A 23,666-nucleotide genomic window follows, 5' to 3' on the forward strand; every position below is an offset into this window, starting at 1 on the left:
TATCTAATGTTTTTAAAACAGATGATATTTTTGTTATTAAAAGTTATGTAAATTTGGAGTATAATCGATTTTTTAAACTTTATAACTAGTGTTTTTTTTTTAATTTTGTACAAAAAATTTAATATAAAAAATAATGAATATATAATATACAATAATTATTTTTAAGATAATTGTCATTTTATTTAATTTTTTATATCATAGTTATGTTGGAATTAGATTGTTTTATATTTTTTAAGTTTGTAAAAATAGTGGAAAGATAATGATGATATTTAAAATAAACGTTTTATGTTGACATTTTATTGTAGTATTATATAGAATAATTTTTTATTACATTTTATTATACATATTTTTAACATAAATATTATTTTTCAGTTTCTGTTATCCATTTTTGTGATTATTTATTTATTTTACAATGGTAGTTTAAGTTTAATCATTAAGTTTTAAAGCAAAATTTGTATTGAAACATTTCTGACAAGCTTTTATTTTTATTTTATTGTATTTTCTATTAATATATTATTATTATTTAGTTTATATATTTATATAGTGAAATTGAGTTTCATTAAAATTAAAATATTCGGTGAAAAATAATGACAAAAAAATGCAAATTAAACCAATGTTTTCAATATATTTTGAAAGGAGTATTTATTTTTAAGTATTCTTATGTTTCTAGTGTACAAAAAGTAAAAAATATTGCAAATTCCTTTCAGAAAAAAAGAAAAATAATTAATTTATAAAGTTCTTTAAATTTTTATGTGAAAAAAAGGGACAATTTCAGATTTGATGTATATGTTTGAATGGATTTCTTTAATGTATTTAGTACTTAGTTGTTAAGTTTCCGTTCGTAATAACAGCGAAACATCGACGAGGCATTGAGTCTATTAGCTTTTGGCACGTTTCCTGGGAAATTGAATTTCACACTTCCTCCACCAAGAACCAGAGGGTTTCTTTATTAGTAACACTATTACCCCTCAGAGCTAATTTCACAACGTGCCACAAGTTTTAGATAGGATTTAGGTCAGGTGATTGGGCAGGCCAGCTTAAAAGCTGAACTTTAATTATTATTAAGCACTAACTGATTAATATTAAACATTATTTTATTATATTGTATTAAAAATAATATTATTTTTAAGTTTATGAGGAATTATTTTTAATATATTTTTTATTACTGAAAATATATATTTATAAATTTTAACATTCTTTGATGCTTTTCAACAAGGGTTCAATACCCCAATATTATGAAACAAAAATTGATCTAACTAAAGTAAAATATATCTAATAACAATTTTTTAAGATAAAAAATTATTGTTAACATTTTATAGTATTTTTATTGCAATATTATATAGATTATTTATCAATTAAATTTCATTATATATATTATTTTTCTATTAAATTTTATTCTATATTAGTTTTTTATTAAATTTTAAAATATTATATTACATTATAACATAAATATTATATTCTATTATTGTATTGGTTTTATATTTTTATACTGGTAATTTTTAAATTGTAATTTTGATTATTTTGTTTTAAAGCACAGTTTATGTTAGATATTATTTTATTGACAAAAATGTAAAATTTTAATAGAAAAATTATACCCATTTTTTAATTATAAAATAAATAATAAATTCAACTTTATTTATTTCAATTTTTATTAATATTTTTTATATTATTATTAAATTATAAATTAAATTAGTATTCAGTATTATTATTGTTTAGTTTATATTAAATTAATTAAAAATATTAAAATAATTGTATAAAAATTAAGATATCAATAATATATTAAGTTAATTTTTCAATTTAGAATATAAGTACTTTTTTTAGTTTTATACTTTCAAATTAGATGAAATTTTATTCTATTATGTTAACAATTTTTTGTGCATTTATTTTATATAATTGTAACATTTCCATTTTGTAATATTTTTCATAACCATATTTGTTTTATTTATATATTTATCATTAAATTATAAATATTTGTATAATATTATTTGATATTTTTTATATCAGTGTTATGTTGAAAATTACTTTGTTAAATTTTAATATATAATGATTGTTAGTATTATTTTTATTTTGGACATACATACATTATATATATTTTTATTTATATTAAACAATAATTTTATAAATTAAATTAAAATTAAAAAGAATATAAGTTCAATTCAACACATGAATATCACTATTATCAATTTTCCTTGTTATCTTTATGCTAATTTTACACTGTTTTAGATTATACTTTAGCAAGAAAATAAAATTGCTTTGTATCATAAAATGTAGATTACAAAATTATGACGTTAAAAGTAAAATATATAAAATTGTTACCTACTTTAGGTATTAAATTATTTATTTTTATATATTTATTTCATCAACTGTCACAAAAATATCATAATTTATAAAGTCCAGTTTTCAAAAACATTGTTTGTCATGATTAAATGACTTCAATAATAAATGATTTGTAAAACAATAGCAATTAAACTAAAATATCACCTTGTAAATAACAATGACATATAATTTTTTACAAACAACCCGTGTCTACCGTACATTTCCGACAATCATCCAATATATCATTAAGCCGATTCATCGTCCGCATTAACCCAATAATTACAAAATCCGCGACAATTGTCAGTAATATGGATTCCTTGATGGGGCCAATGCAATTAGTCGGGCTTTTGTGTTATGGCACGGATGCACTTTAACATATGACGTCTGTGCTGCGATATATCTATTTTGGCGAGTTTGTTTTCGTTTTGTTCGATGCAAACAAGATTTTTTTTTAGTTTTTCGAAACGTCGTCCCCAATTACTCGGTACGTGGACATTAAAGAAGTTAAATCTGGATGATGTTCTCGAAATAAAATCCGCAGTCTTTTTTTACATGACATGTTTCCCAACAATTAGAATACCATGAACGTATTGTCTGATACAGCGACTAGCGCACGATAATTCTTACGTCAATGGTGACGTCAATCCGCTATAAAAGGTTATTAAGATCCTTCTAATATAATAGTTTTAGTATGGCTTTTCACCAGTAACTCAGTCCGTGCGTTTGCACATTAGTTCCCGTCGAATTTCCGATTAGATAAACTGCAGTGGCTCCAACTCAAATCATTTCGTACCCACTTAAAAATAACCACACGCACTTAAACTTAGTTTTTTTAATTTTCCCGCTGGACGATGTTATCCGATTTTTTTATCGTAAATTTCGAGCAAACTCGTATAAAGAATGCAGCGACCAAAATTTACATCGAAAATAGTTTGATTTGGACGTCATCCAAGTCGTGTCACCAGATCCAGATGAAACAACGAAAATCAGTTTGACCGGCAATCGATGCCATATTAAAAATTAAACGCAACAGTTAGATAAAAGTGATAGGACGTGTGTAATGGGCACCTTTATCGGTCCAATAAAATGACATTAACGTGCGTAAATCGGCGCGATGACGCAGAAAAAAAACCGTGGAACTTTGTGTGTTATTAACGGACGCAATTTGTCAGCGCATTTATTAAATGTGGGGCTCAATTTCGGTCGCCACTATTTTTATCGCGACAAATGAATGAAATTTTAATTCCTTGCCAAATAGAATTAGAGTGAATCGAATTTAGGATTTCATTCATATTGTTAGCGTTTCCTGCCCATTAGCAAACAAACAGTTCCAATAATAATTCAGTTTTTGGAATTACAAATCCATTAGTTGCAGTAATTGGAACTGATAATTTTCAGAAGTCGGCAGAAGTATTTGTTTGTTTAGGTTTAGTTACAAGTTTAACAGGTTTGAATATTACGAGGCAAAAATTTTAATTACCTTTAGTTGCAGACCAAAAGTTTTGGGTCAGTTACAAAAATTGTATAACATTTTATTTACCAAATATGTCTAAGGCGTATATATGGTACATAATAAAAACATTTTATTTAATTTGATTTTGTTTTTAAACATGAGAGAAATGTTTTGTTTATTAAAATTTAGTTGCAAATTTAACAGGTTTGAATTTTACGAGGCAACAATTTTTAATCACCACAATTTTAATTATTTTTAGTTGCAGAGCAAAAGTTTTACGTCAAAGTTATTTTATATTTTTTTACTTACGTTCAAGTACACAGGTAATTAACATTGTGATTTAAATTGCTTTAAAAATGTATACGCAATACAAGTAATTCTCATTAATTATAGGCAACTTCTAAATAAAAAATTGTTTTTGTTACGATAAGTTTAATGTTTCTATTTCGTATTTATGAATATTAAAAATGTGTTAGTGGCAATTCTGGAAATGAATGTTTTCTAATGACGACAAAAATATTTGTTTATTAAGTTTTAGTTACAGGTTTAATAGATTTGAATTTAAAAATTAAAATATGTAAAAGTTTTGTATTAAAGTAAAAAAAATTATTTCATTATTTTTTTAATTTCAAATAGCAATACTGAAAATTAATATTTTCTTAAGAAGAAAAAATAATTAAATTCACAAATTTTAATTACTTTTAGTTGCAAAGTAAAAGTCAAAAATATAAAATTATTTCATATTTTATTGCACAAATAATTTAGTTTGAGATTTAAATTATTGAAAAATATATAAAATAAATTATTTACTTTTTATTAATTATAAATAATATTTTGTTAAAAATTTGGTACGCTAAAAGATTTTAATTTTTCTATTCCTTTTTTTAACTCCAAATCTGTTAATGACAATACTGAAAATTAATGTTTTCTTAAAACTAAAAAATAAATAAATCTACAAATTACTTTTAGTTGCAAAGCAAAAGTTAAATTTATATAATTATTTCATATTTTATTACACAAGTAATTTAGTTTGAGATTTAAAATATTTAATAAAATATAAGTAATACCTACATTATTAAATTTTTATTAATTTTAAGTAATATATAATTAAGAAAATTTTATTGGTAATAAATTTAGATTTTAATTTTTCTATTCCCTTAAGGGCGATACTGAATATTAATATTTTCTTAAGACGAGAAAATAACTAAATTCACAAGTTTTAATTTCTTCTCGTTGCAAAGTAAAAGTTACTAATACTAATAAAATTATTTCATATTTTATTAAACAACTAATTTAGTTTGAGATTTAAAATATTTAAAAATATATAAGTAATAACCATATGATTTAATTTTTATTAATTGTAATAAGTAATATTTTATTAAGAAAAATTTTTTGGTCAACAACTGTTTTAATTTTTCTATCCTTTTTGTTTTTAATTCTATATCTATTAAGAGCAATACTGAAAATTAATTTTTTCTTAATCTATAAATTTTAATTACTTTTAGTGGCAAAGTAAAAGTTTTAAAATTATTTCACATTTTATTACAAAAATAATGTAATTTGAAATTTAAAATATTTTAGAAATGTATAAGTAATAAATGTTACATTAAGTTATTTAATTTTTATTAATTATAAATGATATTTTATTAAGAAAATTATTTTTGTTATGATAAGTTTAGATTTAATTTTAATTGGAAATGTATATTTAAGACAACAGAAATATTTTTTGTTAAGATTTACGAGTGAATTTAATGAGGCAAATATTTAAAATAACAAGAACCACAAATTTTAATTGCTTTTAGTTGTAGAGCAAAACTATTGCGTCAATGTTAAAATTATTTTTTATTTAATTAGCCATATTCAAGTACGTAAGTAATTAAGTTTGGGATTTAAAATATTTTAAAAATATAAATAAATAATGTTCTTGTATATTATTAAATAAGTAACTATTTCTATAAATTTTAATTACTCTTAGTTGCAGACCAAAAGTTTTGCGTCAAAGTTAAATAAAAATTATTTTTTATTTTATTACCCAACAAACAGGCACACAGTCATTTAAATTTGAAAGTTATTCTTTTAAAATATATGAATGAATATGAATAAATTACTGTTATTGATTAGCAGCAATAATTGAACTGAATATTATTAGAAGACCATATTAGAAGGTAATATTTATTTAATAATATTAAGTTTCAACATAAAACCATATAAACTTCACGAGAGTCTAAAATAACTTGTTCCACAGAATTTAATTACTTGTAGTTGCAGGGGAGTTTCGGCTAAAGCTTAGCGCCGAAGTTATAAAATGATTGCCTATTCTATTAACAGCATCCAAGCGCACAACTAATTAAGTTTCAGTATATGTCAATATCATCAGAATATGACGCGAGCGCAATAATAAACATATATGGTACGGTTTAAACGAAATTCGTCTAAAATACAAGTAATTAAATAAACCGCACGGACATTAATTGCTCCCAAGCAAACTTGGCAGGAAATTACAAATTTCCACTTTGACGCCGGAAGAAGTAATTACACACTAGCCTGCCAATAGAACGAATCAATTAAAATTTACGTTTCAACCTAATAATAATGTTCACGGCACACACGATAACATTAAGACGGTTAATCTTGAGAAAACATGAGACAATGACATCGAGATAATTTGACGAGATTAGACTCATTCGGAGTGAGTTGATTAGAGACCGGGGCCTCGTGGAGCAACTGCCAAATAAACTTAGATAGGAGAGCAAGTCGCCAAACTATCTGGAACCTGATTAACCAAAACTTTCACGATACGCCAGACTAAAATTATTTATGTTCAATTTTTTGTCTAGGATATTCATAAACAGCGGATGCAAAGCATGTCACATGATAATGGGATGAGACCAAGACGTTTTGGTTTTACTTAATTAGTTTAACTTTGAACGGACTTCTCTTTAGAACTTTTTTCTACAAATAATTGATTAATCAGAGCCAATTCTCCATATTTCTGACAATGATGAGATCCCTTTTTATTATGAGTTGAGATTTTAGAGATTTATATATATTTTTAAAAGAAAGTTGATGGCACATTTCATTGTTGTTAAAGCAGGAATTTTCAAAACAAACTCTAACACCACATCTGAACGATAATAAAATAATTATCAAGATCCTTCTTTGAATTTCTTGTTGATTAAAAAAAGTGATTAATGATTACTTGGAACCACATTACGAATATTAGTGTGATATGTACATGAATATTTATACAAAATTTAATGAGCATTTTGTATTAAACGCAGACGTCAAAAAATTAAAAAGCTTCTTCGTCACCCATAAACCGAACACTCAAGTATTCGGATGCAGACAATAATTTCTAAGGTTTGACGCACACCGTTCGTCATATCTATTCCAGGTAAAAAATGTTTGAAAAATAATTTCTAATCAATGAATGATTCGTTACTAACCATTTATAATTGTAATTGATCATTACCAAGACGTTGAAACGTGTTGACGCACGTTATTATTAATATTATTATTACACATTAATTTACGATTATGTTTATTTCACCTCCAATATAGTTTAATCAGTTACAAAAATTGTTTGTGTGATAAAATCCTACTCAATAAGTCTACCCATTCTAATTATAATCATTGTTGTTATGTGGAAGTGCGTAACAATTAAAAGATTAGCATTGTTACGTTTCGAATTAATAAAATCGTACAACGTACAAATGATAGTCAATCAATTAAACATATTGCATATTGTTATGCAAAATAGATAAGAACATTGTCCAGGAATTATCATAATTATACGAAGTAAAAAACTAATAATAATAATTGCTGTTACAGCAACGCTGTATCATTCTTATACGGACGTCATACTTTATTTTTTTATCAAACACATCCTTGTAGAAGAATATTGCCTAAGGTTCAGTTTATTTTATCTTACAAAAAAGTTAATCATAACCATTATTATGAAACATAATAAATAATTCTTCTATAATTAACAATATTTACACAACAAATATATTTATTTGGGTTTTATAAATTATGATGTGATCAATGATATTGCATTCATAATATAAGATTTAGATTATTAATTTGAATTTTAATTTTTAGAAATAATTTGAAATAATATATATGTTGCGTATTTTTCTTATGATATTATGTTATTTTTTTAATGATACGAAATTATTTTTTATTACATTTATATAGTATTATTATAAAAATAGTTCAAATCTCTTGTGAATGGAACTATTTTATAAAATAAATAAATAATCAACAGTTTATTAATTATAAATAACATTGAAAAATTAACATTAACATGAACTCGTTTAATGTTTTTAAAAATGAATAAATTTAAAAAATACAAATTAAATGAAATAATCTGAAATTAATTCTTAAATTATATACATTGTACCTTATAAACAATAAATATTTATTTATATTAATTTATTTAGAAAAAATAAAAATTAAAAACTATTATTTAAAATCACGAATTATTATTATTATTTGAAAGTTTTTGTAATAATAATATATTTTTTTGATATGGACGTTATAACTTTAAATATTGAAATTTTCATCGATAAAATATGTCAAAAATTAAACACATTTAAATATGAATGATAATGTTTTATTTGTATTTTTTAATTTTAAAAAATTAATATATTTAAAAAATACAAATTAAATGAAATAATCTTAAATTAAATTGTGAGTGAGTGATTTTAAATTTTGTGAATTATACTTAATAAACAATAAATATTTATTTTTGGTTTTTTATTAAATATTATTTAATATCACGAATTATTGTTATTATTATTTGAAAAGTTTTTGTAATAATATTTTTTTATAAAAGAACTTAAATGTTGAAAATTTTGTTGCTTAAATATCAATGATAATGTTTTTATTTGTATTGTTTAATTTTAAAAAATGAATAAATTTAAAAAATACAATTTAAATAAAATAATCTTAAATTAAATCAAATTTGATTTTAAAATTATACTAATTTATATATTTATTCAAGAATATATGTTTATTTTTATTAATAAACTCTTACCACGGATTATTATTATTTGAAAGATTTTTGTAATAATATTAATACTATATATATTTTTTTATATAGACATTAGAATTTTAAATATTGAAAATTTGATAAAATGTGACAAAAATTAAATATATTATATTTTAAATATGAATCTTGATGTTTTTATATGTATTTTTTAATTTAAAAAATAATAATAAATTTAAAAGAATTAAATCAATAATCTTAAATTAAATCGAATATGAGTGGTTTTAAATTTTGTAAATTATACCTTATAAACAATAAACATTTATTTAGACTAATTTATATAGAAAAAAATAAGAATATTTATTTTTTAATTCCTTTTTTATATTCAAGAATTTGATTATTTTTATTTATAAACTCTTTAATATCACGAATTAATATTATTACTATTATTATTTAAAAGGTTTTGTAATGATAATAATATAATTTTTTTATATAGATATTAGAACTTTAAATATTGAAAATTTTGTTGGTAAAATGTGACAAAAATTAAATATATTATATTTTAAAAATGAATGATGATGTTTATATTATTTTATTTATTTATTAAAAATAAATAAAAATATTTTTTTATTATATATATATATATATATATATATATATATATATATATATATATATATACCTAAATAACAATTTTACTGAAAATTAAAATAAACCATTTCATTACAAACACAATAAAGAGAGCTTTCAATAGCTAAAAACACATTCATTTTAAATATCCTCATTCCGTATGCAACGGCCACAAACACATTATTGAAATTTCATTTGTTCCACTGTTTGAAAGTATTTTATGCAATTATTCTACAGGTAAACTAGGATATATCCTGGAAATAAGAGAATCCAACATTCCTTGACCCATTTTCCATAAAATACGTCCGTCCCAGATAACTGACACCGCAGATAACGTTATTTCATCCAACTTTCCATAATACCGCAAATTCCATCGGTCCACAATAAAATTGTACGCACATAGAAAACAATTTCTCTCCGGAACGTTTCAGCGCAATAAATAAACGATTTTCAACTGTAACACGAGCCGTAACACGAACTGCAATATCGTGGTTAATCAGCAAACATCCACCGAACTAATCCGATGCCCTTTTTCCTTTTATTCTGGCGTCGGTTTCAGTTAATAGATGAAATAACTTTCGCGTTGTTGTCTTTAATTAACCGAAGATCTTGTTCTGCTACTCCCGGCCTCTAATCACCCTTCCCGCGGGTCACATAATTTTTTCTTCTCTCCGTCTACGTGTTGCGAAAAGAAAATTAAATTCTTGTTTATGAGATGTAACGAGATTATTTTTTTTTTTGTATTTATTATGGCCACAAATATAATTCAAAACCGTTGGCTAGTGGGCAAATATTTAACATGAGATGTGGACGTGGATATTAGTCATATAAAACATTCCAACTGGAATATTTAATTTGCTCAAAGCGGCGTGTGTAAATTAGCTTTTTACCAAACGATATTTATTTAACGTTGTACGTACACATAATATTTACATTGTATTAAAGTTATAAAAAATGTTTTGTTTCAGGTCGCCATTAAAATTATAGACAAATCACAACTGGATGGCAACAATCTGCAAAAGGTTTACAGAGAAGTTGATATTATGAAGAGGTTGGATCACCCGCATATAATAAAATTGTACCAGGTAAATAATGCTTTAATTGTCATGATTGTTTGGTTTAAGAAAATGGTCTCAAACATGGTTGAGTCAATTATGATACAGTAAAGTACGCACGTCATTACGGAAGTAGTAAAATAATGTGTTTAAGGAGCAAACATTCATTTTATAATATTAACAAATCATTACCGATATAACAACACAAATATGGTAAATCATTGCCAACGTCCTTTGTTTAAATATATTAAAATAAAACAACAAATATTCAATGGTTTATCTAAATATGTAAATACTTTGACCATGATTATTTTTTTCTATTTGTCCCTGTTAATAAGGTTAAAAAAATCACACCTTAACAATAGCAGAGTTTGGAACACACGATGAAGATTTTTCATTTTTTAAAATTATTTTCTTAATTTCCAAATTTTTGGAATTTATTCAGAAACCACAACTAAATTCTCCCATTAACGAGATTTTAATTTGAATATAAGTAAAGAAATTTTTGACAATTTTAATTGTTAGATTGAAGAAAAAAGTTGAAGGCAAAAATTTATTAGCGAAATTAAGTGAATTGAATAAACTTCAATAGAAGATTAAAATATTTTTGTAGATCAAACAGTAAGATGATGTAACAGTTCTATCAACAGTAATTTCAGTTCATCATTGTTTTAGGTTCAAAAAATAAGACCGTAACAATAACAGAATTTCAAATTTCCAGGAATCATAACTAAATTCTTAAAAGAAAACGGATAAGGAAGTGATTTCAAACACTACAAGATACCACCATAGAATATTTAAACTTTTTTGAGGATGCAAAAGTTCTACCAACAGTAATTTCATTTCATCATTGTTTTTTATTTTCATTTTAAAATATAATCCAGAACGCAGTAGAGAAATGATTTAAGATTTATACAATTTGAAAGGTCATAAGTTATTCCATCTTTCTGAATTATTTCCTTCCCTTTTCAATTAAATTTTAAGAAAAATAAAATCTTAAAATTCGTAATTTCCAGTAACGTCAATAATTAAATTGAAAAGGCGGGAGACAATAACACAATCGGGAAGTGATTTAGTTGACAAAAACTGTAATAAAATGGTTCAGGAAGATATAATCATATTTTAAGATTATTTAATATTTCTGGTATATTTTCGTAGTTTTTAAGAACAAGGGACTGAAATCACAACAAAAATAATATATTCTGGTGATGAAGTTTCGTAGCCAGCAAGACATTAAAAATAGTAATTACCAGTAACATTAATTACACAAATGGACATAGAAGAAAACGACAGCAACACTGTGAGAGAAATGGGATTAATTCGAAATCAGATGCATTGTATGTCCTCTCCATTTCTTTAATGACACAAATGCAACCCAGATAGTCCATTATTCCACACCTGACAAAGCCCGGTGTCGGGCAGAAATCATCATTTAACGACCCGTGATCGATAGCGTCAAAGACAAACAGTTAAGTGCGACGCCGTTTCAGAAAACCGTGTGCATTTGCATGTTCCAGATACCGTTCCACGGTTGCCCCGTAAGTTCGTTAACACTACCTTCAACTTGCCCCTGACGCCGGTGACGTCACGACGTCGCCTGGCAACCGGCTAACGTCGCTCCACGTTTTTTCGACGCGGGAGCGTAATACTACGAGACGGACGGTTTATCCAAGGAGCCCGACTCTTTGTATGTTGGATGGCGACTATCCCTTTCTTCGGGAATCGGACTTCATTAGATACCTGGTTGGAATTGCGTGTTTCGTGTTGTTAGGCTGATTGAGGCGTGATCAGAGACAAAGGAAAAATCACACCTTCTACTAACTACTGGTTTCGAACTAATTTTATTATTTTTTATCTTTGTTGTATCTTTTCTTAAGGATTAGATGTGTAATTGTAAGGTTCATTAGTTGGATTCAATTAAATATCTTGCTGAGTCTGATGCTGGATTAATTAAGACGTGATCAAAGATAAAGAGACAAAGATGTTTTACATTTAGTTCTCATTTTGAACAATATCCATAAAGGAAGAGAAATACTCTAAAATTAGATTTCATTATATTAAACCCTTTGTGTGTTCCAGACTATTCATTGTCATGTTTTCAAATATTTGTACTTGGTTTATAATCCTAGCAAATTTAATTAAATAGCTTAATTTAATTTCATAACTCATCTCTTGATTCAATACACGCACCACTTTAAAATATTCAATTATCCTTTATCGTTTTAGATCTGAATTGGATGGGTATCATAACTTCATGAAAACAAATTCGTTCAAACCTTTTACTTCGTTAAACATGTACAAAGTTGAAAGGTAAATTCTACATTAATTACATCATTTAATTCCTTTGAAGTTGATTAAAAGTTTTTAAAATTTGATGCTAAACCTTTTTCCATTAATTTTAAACTTGCTTATAATTTTTGAACACAAACAATCATAAATCGGAATATTTTATAATCGCCTAATAATCTGAAAAGTTTATAATTTACTAAATTAACAAAGGATTAATGTTAACAACGTATCTTTCTAATCCGCCCTTATTTATGTTTAACATACTTCCTTAGTTGTGCCCAACACAACATATCTTATAATTATCGCACCCATGCGTACATTTTACGCTGCCCATTAGCTCCAAACATTTTCTGTTATGAAATCCCATTAGAATATTAAATAGGAAACATTAAGAAAATGAAAATTTCCCGAGTTTTCAGCACCAGAATATCTTGGTTAATTTACGAACGTATAATTTCCATGCAACGAAAATGTGTATTTTTTGTAACTTCTGCTCTTGGCTGCGGAATATGAAATTGCGATTCGGGACACAATTCACTAGTGCTCGTGCCCGTTTCATTTAGTGTGGCATTTAATTATAGAGCTGTACAAACGGTATATTTATTGACGATATTGGGAATGTTTTGATGGTTAATTGCGTTGTAATTGTTTTTTATTGCGATAACAAATAAGTAGGAGATTCAAAATAATGTAATTTGAGGTCGTGGAACTAAATACGTGTGGAAATTTTCTTTAATTACTTCTATTTTAACGTGCCATTAACGGAAGGTTAAGTTAAGTTAAATTAGGTTAGTTAAATTACATTGGGTTAGGTTACGGATAAAATAATAACTGTTATTCAATTAAATTTGAGCTAATTTGCTCAACATGAACATAATTACGACAAAAGAAAAGTCTGAATTCTTTTATGGTTAAACAATACGGAAAGAATTTATTTAATACAGTCGATTAGGTCAGGTTTAAGGCAATAATACTTATTATAACGAATATAAACTGATATATGTAGTATTAACATATACATATTTCATATATTTCATGGTTAACTATTGAAATTCATACTTAATAGAGAAGAAAATCCTGAATTTATTTAATTTACATTAAGTTAAGTTAGGTTTAATGTCAATAAGAATTATTAAAATGAATCTAAGCTAATTTTATTAACATTATCATATACATATATCAAAAAATTCTTTTATAGTTATTTTATTTATTTATTTATTTTTATATTTATTTATAGTTTATAGATATTTATTTTAGAAGAACACCCCCAATGTATTTAATTTATATTGGGTTATGTCAGGTTTAAAGCAATAACAGTTGTTAAAATAAATTTAATTTTTTTAATAACTTATTTAACAATAAAATATATATTTCAAATATTTCATGGTTAACTAGCCAAAATCAAACTTAATACACAAGAAAATATTGAATTTATTTATTTTACATTAAGTTAAGTTAGGTTTAATGCAATAAAAGTCATTAAAATGAATCTAAGCTAATTTAATTAATATTATCATACACATATCTCAAAAATGTATTTTATGATTTACTTTTAAAAGATATATTTATTACAGAAGAACACACCCAATGTATTTATTTTATATTGGATTTTGTCAGGTTCAAAGTAATAACAGTTATTAAAATAAATATAAACTAACTTATTTAACAATGACGTATATATTTCAAATATTTCTTCGTTAGCTATTCAAAATTATTCTTAATACAGAATAAAATGATGAATTTATTTAATTTACATTAAGTTATGTTAGGTTTAATTTAATAAAAGTTATTAAAATGAATCTAAGTTAATTTAAGTAGCATTATCATATACATATTTCAAAAATATCTTTTATGGTTACCGTTTAAAAGATATATTCATTACAGAAGAACAGTTCCAATGCTCAATAAATCTGGACTAATTTGTTTAACGGCAAAATTGAAAAATATGGTTAATACAGAAAAAACATTAAATTTATTTAAGTAGCATTAGGTTATATTTAAAGCATATTTAATAAGGAAAGCACCCTGAATGTACTTTATTATTCTCAAAATCAATCCAGTGATCAGTGATTGTTCCTTCTTAACTTCCTCGTTAGACGCCGTCTCATAAATTCATAATTTTCCAGACGCCAAAAACGTTAATTTCAACCCCTTTGTGCCGGGAATGCACTTCAGCAATAATAAATTCCACGGCTAACGCCCAACACATTAAACTTGCGTCGAGTTATTTGGCAAACTTCCGTCTTGCAGGACCTCCAGACGAAAACAAGCCGCATCGCCCCGAGGCTGCGGCCGTGCCAACTTTAGAAGGGGCATTACACAAACGAGCTTGCGACTCGTGCAGCCCAGTTACGAAGCCACCACACGAGATCGCTAATTCCGTGTTACCGTCTAGTGTGTGTGCCTAACGCGGGACTCTGCCCACGGGACTCGTACGACTTCCCGAACGAAACGGCCCAACTTTACAACCGTGTAAAACGTTAATAAAAACGATACATGCACGTTATTTATCGCCGCTTTGCCACGCGCTTATGCAAAATGGGAGGGCTGTTATGTTTCGAGAGAGCGGGGTTTTTTTTAGCGAATTTTATCGCCCCATGAATTTACGCGTTCGCCGTTTCCCGAATGGGCTGGCACTCCGGTGTGGTTCGGGGTGTTCAGGTTTGTGGAGTCGATGCGAATGTCGCTATTCGTATTGCGGTGGAGTAAAGCAGAAAACGATTTCAAACAATAATTTTAATATCATACATATGTATGAATTTGAATTTCAATTTCTTAGATTTTAAATTTTCTTTTTATGTATATATTTCACTCTGGAAGAAACAGAAGGAAAATCTAATAAGCAAAGGAGCTTTCGAAATAAAATTCGTCAAAGAGAATTTACTTGGACAAAAATAGACTGAGCTTTATTTATCTAATATTTCTTTTTGATACACTTGTACAGTGAAATCTACTTTGATAAAATCACTCGACTATATTTCAAAAGAAACCATTTTTTAGTATATTCTTATTGTAAAATAAATTTGTAATAAATTATAATAGATTCGAGAATTCTAAACTATATTGTATGTTAATTTTGGAGTGAAGAATAAAGTTTATAAACAAATGTTTTCCCAATTGAGTTGAATAAGTTTGCTGCTTAAAATTAAGTCCTAAAATCTAAGAACTGACATCCTGATTAATTTCAATACATTTTAAAAAGGTTAAGATTTCTATTTTATAGAAAGTTTCCAAATTAAAATTTACAATTCTAGAACAAAAGGATTGTTGGGTTAATTAAACATGTATTTATAAATTTGTGTTAATTAACCACCCATTTTAAATGGATCGAATATGTGACCTAAGATACTTTGCCAGCTGCGAGGTGATCCAAGTCCTGAAATACATAGCATTCAAAACGTAATTAAATAAATTTAATAGACCTGTTTCTAACTTACCTTCTCCCTCAGAACCCCCTGCTCCATGATCAGCGGCCGCAGGAGGTACTTCAGTCTCACATGTACTAAAAAAGAAATATACAAAAGTAATAAAAATTAAAATAAAAATGGAAACTTGTTTTACGTGTGTTGCACCCAGATGAATAGGAGCAGCACAGAAAATAACCACAAATACTTCATTTCAAGAAACTGAAATGAATAAAGTGGTTTTAACTAATATATCCCGTTTTTTAAATGGTTTTTATCCAATTTTTAAAATTAAAATGTCACATAAAATAATCTATAATGATTTATGTTGATTGGAAATATGAATATGTAGGTAGTTAGTGATTGAATTTAATTTTAACATATTTTCTTTTTAACATTTTTAGTTTGATTAGTCACATTAATATATATTTTTTTTTAATTTATTTTAATTTGCTTAGGTAATTAATGGAATAATAACTGAGATTAGATAAATTTGCAATTTAACATAAAAAAGACAAAATTATATGAGAAATTTCTCACATTGTCACTTTTTAGTTTAGATTTTTCTAAAATATTATTACTTAGTCGTACTTTAATAAACAATATTTCAAAATACATTGTTTAAATGATGATATATATTTAGAGTATAAATGGCTCTTCAAAACTAATTCATTTTTGAATTCATAAAACATTTATTTTATTAATATATATTTTAAATACATTTATTGAAAAACAAAGATTAGTAAAATGTTTATTAAATACTAAAATAATTAAAATTCGTGCACATAAATTGGTGCTTAATTCTGAAACAAATTGTGTTTGAATTGAATAAAATGAGGTGTATCTCGATACATATGGATTAAGGCTATTACAAATTTAATAACATAAAAATTAATTGATAAAACTGATTTAAATGTATATATATATATATATATATATATATATATATATATATATATATAATTCCAACAAATTTCATAGTTAAAAAAAAGTGATAAAATATTCTTTTATTATCAAGTGATTAACGAAAACTTGAGTAAAAAATATCAGGGTTTTATATATTTTTGGTTTAACAGGAACAGGAAATTATTTTACTTTATTATTTATTAAATAAATTTAGCAAAACATTTATTTTTAATGGTTTTCTTTTTTATGAAATGATCATAAAACATATAAAACACGAATTGACATAAATATAGAGGATTTTTTTTAAATTATTTCCTTTCAACAAAGTATAATTGGATTTGATAAAGCAACAAGTTAGACTCGTACACAAAAAAGACATTAAAAAATACTTTTTTATGCATATTTTTTTGAATTTCAATTCAATTATTGCCGAGTTTTTTCTCTTTAATTCATGAATTTATTCATGAAGTTGGAGCAACCTTTTCAACTTCACGTGTTCAATTTTTCTTTTTATGGATTTATCTGAATTTTATTATCAATTTTCATTTATTGTTGGACGACTGTTACTAAAGTTGTATTCTCAACGTGATGTTTAATAAAGGATTCACATAATTATTGTCGTTTATTTACATCATTTAAATAAACAAAACTTGTTTGTTTCAGGTCATGGAGACGAAAAACATGATCTATTTGGTGTCAGAATACGCTAGTCAGGGGGAGATATTTGGTAAGCAATATATTCATCCATCCTCAAATTGGTATCGCCAATTCAAAACATAAATAAGATATTTTATGCGATTTGGAGATCCGGATCCGGCCAGACCCCGAAGGCTGTTTCAAAATCAAATCAGTTTCAATCTAATAAACCCATGGAAATGCGGCATCCAATATTCCTTCAATGGCGTAACGCCTTTATTGTGTCATATACATAAAAGTAATTTTATACACAACCTGTTCCATTTTCGTACATATTTGTGGTTTCTATTATTAGGTATCATTCACAAACGCAAACGCATTGACTCGAGGGGACGGAAACAACTAACAAATTAAAAATTTAAACATTTCTGTTGAGCATGCATTCGCTTCAAGCAACGTATTCAGAAAGAGTAGCTCCATACATATGGTAAATGGGTTTGCTTTCACGTAACAACATCGCATTTCGCTTATTCGACAGACTGGCAGTCTCCATGATCGATACCGTCCATAATGCATTTGATAATTTAAAAGTTTCTGAAGCGAGGAAACTTCAAATCGACAATGCGGATCCACTAAATCGGGAAAATGACCCACTTTACGTGCAGTTGTTGAAACCCAATTTTGTTTCGTGGTCATTAATTGTGAGTGACAGTCGTTGCACACGTAACACATAATAATTGAACTTTAAGTTCACCCTCAGTTTTAAATAAATGGCGAATGCGCCGGTTAACGTTGATGGTCAATTAAATTTCAAAATTATTGGATTAGATGGAGAGAAGGTCGCCGAAACCCCCATCACGATTACAGGACCGTAAATTTCTCTGATGCAATGAACCAGTGTACGAAATAGCCAAAGAAAGAATCGACAATGGCACATTTCATCCGGGCTTTGTGTACCATCCAGGACCATCGTCGGCAACAACGGATGATCATTTAATATATTGTCTGCGACCGAATTTCGGTCCGCCCACGCCAGACCTTGACGCGTGCTGACGTCATCCGCCGAAAAGGGGGAAGTTTGGGGGGAATAGGGGAGGAACGTGGCTCAACAAGGGATCAGCGAGCAGAATGGAACCGAGAGCACACCGCAATAATACTGGCTGGCTGCAAATTCTCGCCCTCACCGTCCCGAATAATAGATCGGATCGCAGGAAGTGTATAATGGGGAAAATCAAGCTGTAAAGCGCTTTAAAGAAAACTCACCCGCCTCTACATCGGTCACGATGGGGTAAAGGGTTTTTCTTTCAGGGGTTTCGATGAAATATTGAGCAACGGGATGGAAAGTCACTTTGGAGCATGACAACAATTGATACAAAGAAGTTTCGATTGTTTTTTTATTATAAACGAATACAGAGGATAAACTTTGTTTTTATTAAGTTAGTTTGTTGTGACATCTGTTCTACCTCACCTCATCACATACTACACACATTTTTAAGAATTTTTTATGTGTTGTTAGTTGTTTCATTTTATAAATATTGACCTGACCTAAAATGTTCTTCATTATTTTATGTCTTTATTATATACAGTGTGATTTATTTAATTTATTCATTATAAGTTTATAGAAAACCGAAAAAAATTTAATAATATTTTTTAATAAATACATTTAAATAATATTTACTTTTTTAATTTTATTTTAACGAAAACATAAACAAATACTTAAATCTAGAATAATAATTGTTATGTAAAAAATAAATATTAAATAACGAAATAACTTCTGAAACTCCAATTACATATTTATAAACCTGTATTTTGAAACAATGTGACAACTTTGAAAATATTCAACTGACCCCTTAAACTAGTCTACATTTCACCCTTATCAAATATTAATAAATTCAAATGAGAACGTGTCCCAAAGCAATACTCGACTTAATCGGGTCGCAACTCAATTTACTCGAAAAAACTCAATCTTTTAAATTACTCAAACCATTTTAACTTAATTAATTCACCGTTATTTACCTTTGCGCTGTAAAGAGATTAATTTGGAGATTTTATTGTGTTAAAAGGATTAGTTTATCAGTTTTATTAATGCTCCGACTAGTGAAATAAAAAATATTAATTGTGGCATAGTCTGGAGACAATATTTTGACGAATTGTTGGACTAATTGTCTGTTAATTTTTGCAGATTACATAGCCAGATATGGTAGAATGTCGGAAGATCAAGCGAGGACGAAATTCTGGCAAATCTTATCTGCCGTCGAATACTGCCACAATCGTAATATTGTACATCGAGATTTAAAGGTAGGTTCATTTAAATAATAACACACGCACAACATCCGGTTTTATTAACTTGTTCCGCGGGTTCAATTCATCGTTTCAATACGTGTCCGAACTGGATTATTCACAGGGTGTGATAACAGATTTAAACGGACCACATTCGATAGTTTCGTGCGTTAATTCCTTTAATAGGTCAGTGCGCTTGTTTTATTCAAATTCTGTAGGCGGTTTTGCGGTCAAGCACAAACAGAAGCACTCCCGAATGTTGATGACAATTGCGTTCGTAAAATGTATGGAGGTAATTAACTAATATTCAATTAAACTAAGTGCTTGTTCGCAACTTTCTGTAACTGACATTATAATTATTTTTGACTAAATTATGAATCTGATGTGTTTTCACTATTAGGATTTGTAGTATTATTAAATATAAATTGTAAATAAAGTGCATTTTCATTTTCCACAATTTTATTATTAATAATAATTGTATAATTACTAATTAATTTAATATTTTCTTCTTTGTAAGATCTACGAACTCTAATATTTTATAATTATGGTCACTGAAATTAATTTTACTCATTTATAAACTAATTTTCCATATATGAACATTTTTTTACAATTTTTATAATAATTAAATGGATTATAAAATGTTAATAAATTCAATTAGTGTACTACATCACTGATTGAATTAGATCCATTTTCAATATCATAAATATAAGTCAGATTTTAATCCAATCTATAAAATATTAACAATATATAATATAATTAACTTAATAAAAAATCCAATTATAATATTGTTGTGTGTAAATTGAAATATTTAATACTTTAGAGTTTAAAGAGCTTTATATTCAATATAAACTAATATTAATAAATTTAATAGAGACTAATTGTATTAAAAATCTTCTGTATTTCAGTATTATAAATATTAATCACTATTAAAATATGCTTGTTTTTATTTATTCTCTAATAAAAGAAGTCATTAATATTGTCAAAATGAGATACCACAATTTAATATGAAACATATTTTTATTTCAAACCATACAAATGTTAATAAATTTATTGGAGTCTAATTGTAATAAAACACTTTCCTGTGTATTAATCTTTATACACTTGTTTTATGTTAGTACCTTAAATTTCAGATTTTTGTGTTCAAAATTTTCTATCACTGGTAAAAAATAAATAAAATAATTGAATAATTTTATTAAAACACATATTTTATCTCTCATATATACTTTCAATTATTCAACATAATATGATGATTATGCCATGATTTAATATTAACTATATTGTTATTTGTTGTAGCTTAAACTTAAATGTTTGTATTTTAAAAAGCTCTATATTCAAACTATTCAAATGTAATTAATCTAAAACAGTAAATATAATAAAAAAACTTTACTGTGTAAATTTTATGAATATTGATTATGTAGTTTTTTGTTTTCGAAATCGTCTGTCACAGACCGAAGTAAAAAATAAAATCATTGAATATTTTTTTAAAATGCATTTTTTATTTCTTTTATTTATTTTCAATACGAGACTTATGCACATTGTTAATTGCACTTGTTGTTACATTCCAGCTTAAATATTAGCATATATTCGAATTCAAAAAGCTCTATATTCGAAAAGCAAAAATGTTAACAAGTTCAGTATGGACTAATTGTAATAAAATACTTTCCTGTGTGTCAATATTGTAAATATTTGTTAAATTTTATTTATTCATATGTAATCGTGTTTGCTGTTTTTTGTATTTTAGATTTTTATGTTCAAAATCTAATGCCTCAATCGAATTGAAATGAAATATCTACAAAATAATTGATAATCTTATTTCCATATAATAGAAAAGTCTTTAACATTGTAAACATGATGTATAATATTTTAATATTAAAAATATTATTTTGCCAAAATTATTGCTTTTTAATTATTAAATGCATAAATTTTATTGACTTGTCGCAAATAAATTTAATGGCAATTATCCATTATTAGATAAAATTAACATTTATTTATTTGGATGTAAATTAACATTAATAATTTGAATATTCGCTTTTGCTTCCAATTGAATTACTAATATGAATCATAACACGATTCGGTAACTAAAATTGTGCATAATAAATTTCATAACTACTTATTGTTAGTTAGTACTACGAAACGCGTTGTTTAATTGATAGAAAAAGGAAAGTAGAGAGGAGATCATATTTCACAGCAAAATTACATAATGGCGCCCAACTTTTTCCTATTACACGTTCAGTAATTAGTCTGTAATTACAGAGCGATTATTAAACTCTATTGTGCAATATATTTGTCTAAACTCGAGCACCCAGTTTCCTCGAATTTCACTTAAAGTAGCAAAATAGCAAGTGGGTAATTCCCTTAAATCGCATCAACAGTGGGCTTTGTCAAGTTTCTTCTTAGGCTCTTACAAATCGATTGTGCAGCGCAATGCAGCGTCTACGTAAATCGTTGATTCTTCTTTGCAAATCAATCAATCCGTTCGTACGGTCCATGTTTAAACACGTCTAATTTCCAAGCCCGTAATCCGAGACGGCACGAATCGAATTTATATTTGCCCCGCGCTCAACATTGTCATGTGCCAGTCGATGGCCCTTGAAACCCGCATTGTTACAGATCTTTGGAGTGTTCGCTCTTCGTTCTCCACATTTTAGGCCCTCGAAATCGATTTCGCATCCCGGTGACGTCACGACGCGCTCTATGTGGGAGTTTCGGTTTAGTTTTTAATGCACCCTCTCGCTGGTGCTAAAAGGGGTTTCCTGGAAAATCCTTTTTGTTAAACTTATCCGCGCTCACTTAAGGAAAAAAGGCCGAGAGCGCCTTTGTGAGTCGGGCTTGCTGCCTCACGGGCAGCAACAAATGTGCACCGACAATTCGAGGCAATATCGCCTTTGAGTTTTATTAAAATTTTATTTTGAGTGAGGACTGACGGTGTTACATTTTATGTAATAATATTTTATTACTTTTTCTTACACAGTCTGCCTTTCAAGTAAATTATTCAGTATTTTTTCGTGAAAGGTTAAACGAGTTTTAAAAAATTTAAAGTAAGCATTGATTTTTACATGAGTAAGTAAAAGCCACAGCCCTTTGATAAAATTGAACATTTGTCGTAACCCGGCGATAAAAGCTTCGCTTTCAAATGAAACAAATGAAATAAATCGCATATTCGGCCAGCTCTAAACTCTTTCATTCGCTAATTTCGTATTGTAGACTTGAATATCGAATTCTCATGACTGTTTTATTCAAATTCCACCAGTTTATACGTTTGTCGTCGATAATTCAATGGCATGCAGACAGTATCGCATTAAAAATGAATTCGGTTTTTCGTCACCGATAAATTGATTGATTCATAACACAAATGTAACTGAACCTTGGCCTTAGAACTTCGTGAAAGTCGTTGAACAAGACGCAGGAAACCTCATCAATTTTTTCAACAACAATTATCCTTTTCTTCCATTCCCTACCATTCCATGCAATTTGTTTAATGGAACTTGTTGTAAGCTTTTATTTATTGTCTTTTGTTTTTCAGGCTGAAAATCTACTATTAGATACGAACAATAACATTAAAATAGCTGACTTTGGGTTTTCGAATTATTACACAACTGGAGGCCAGTTATCCACTTGGTGCGGTTCACCCCCGTACGCTGCACCTGAAGTTTTCGAAGGGAAAAAATACATTGGTCCTGAAATTGACATATGGGTGAGTTCCACTT

General features: G+C 26.8%; 1 protein-coding gene and 1 long non-coding RNA gene across 2 annotated transcripts in view; one reads left to right on the forward strand and one right to left on the reverse strand.

Annotated features, from left to right (window-relative positions):
- The window catches only part of LOC109605442 (serine/threonine-protein kinase SIK2), a 38,750-nt gene that overhangs the window by 8,719 nt on the left and 6,365 nt on the right, over window positions 1–23,666 (forward strand). The window contains exons 2-5 of the mRNA XM_049969577.1: window positions 10,358–10,474; window positions 17,707–17,770; window positions 19,862–19,977; window positions 23,483–23,653. Of these exons, the coding sequence (XP_049825534.1) occupies window positions 10,358–10,474; window positions 17,707–17,770; window positions 19,862–19,977; window positions 23,483–23,653 (468 nt within the window). The remainder of the gene's footprint in view (window positions 1–10,357; window positions 10,475–17,706; window positions 17,771–19,861; window positions 19,978–23,482; window positions 23,654–23,666) is intronic.
- Window positions 15,613–16,402, reverse strand: LOC109605443 (uncharacterized). Its single transcript, XR_002191964.2, has 3 exons — window positions 16,295–16,402; window positions 16,171–16,235; window positions 15,613–16,109 (listed from the first exon to the last, which is right to left on the reverse strand). It is a non-coding gene; the product is annotated as an uncharacterized LOC109605443 (long non-coding RNA).

This window comes from Aethina tumida, chromosome 7 (assembly GCF_024364675.1).
Source record: "Aethina tumida isolate Nest 87 chromosome 7, icAetTumi1.1, whole genome shotgun sequence".
NCBI lineage: Eukaryota > Metazoa > Arthropoda > Insecta > Coleoptera > Nitidulidae > Aethina > Aethina tumida.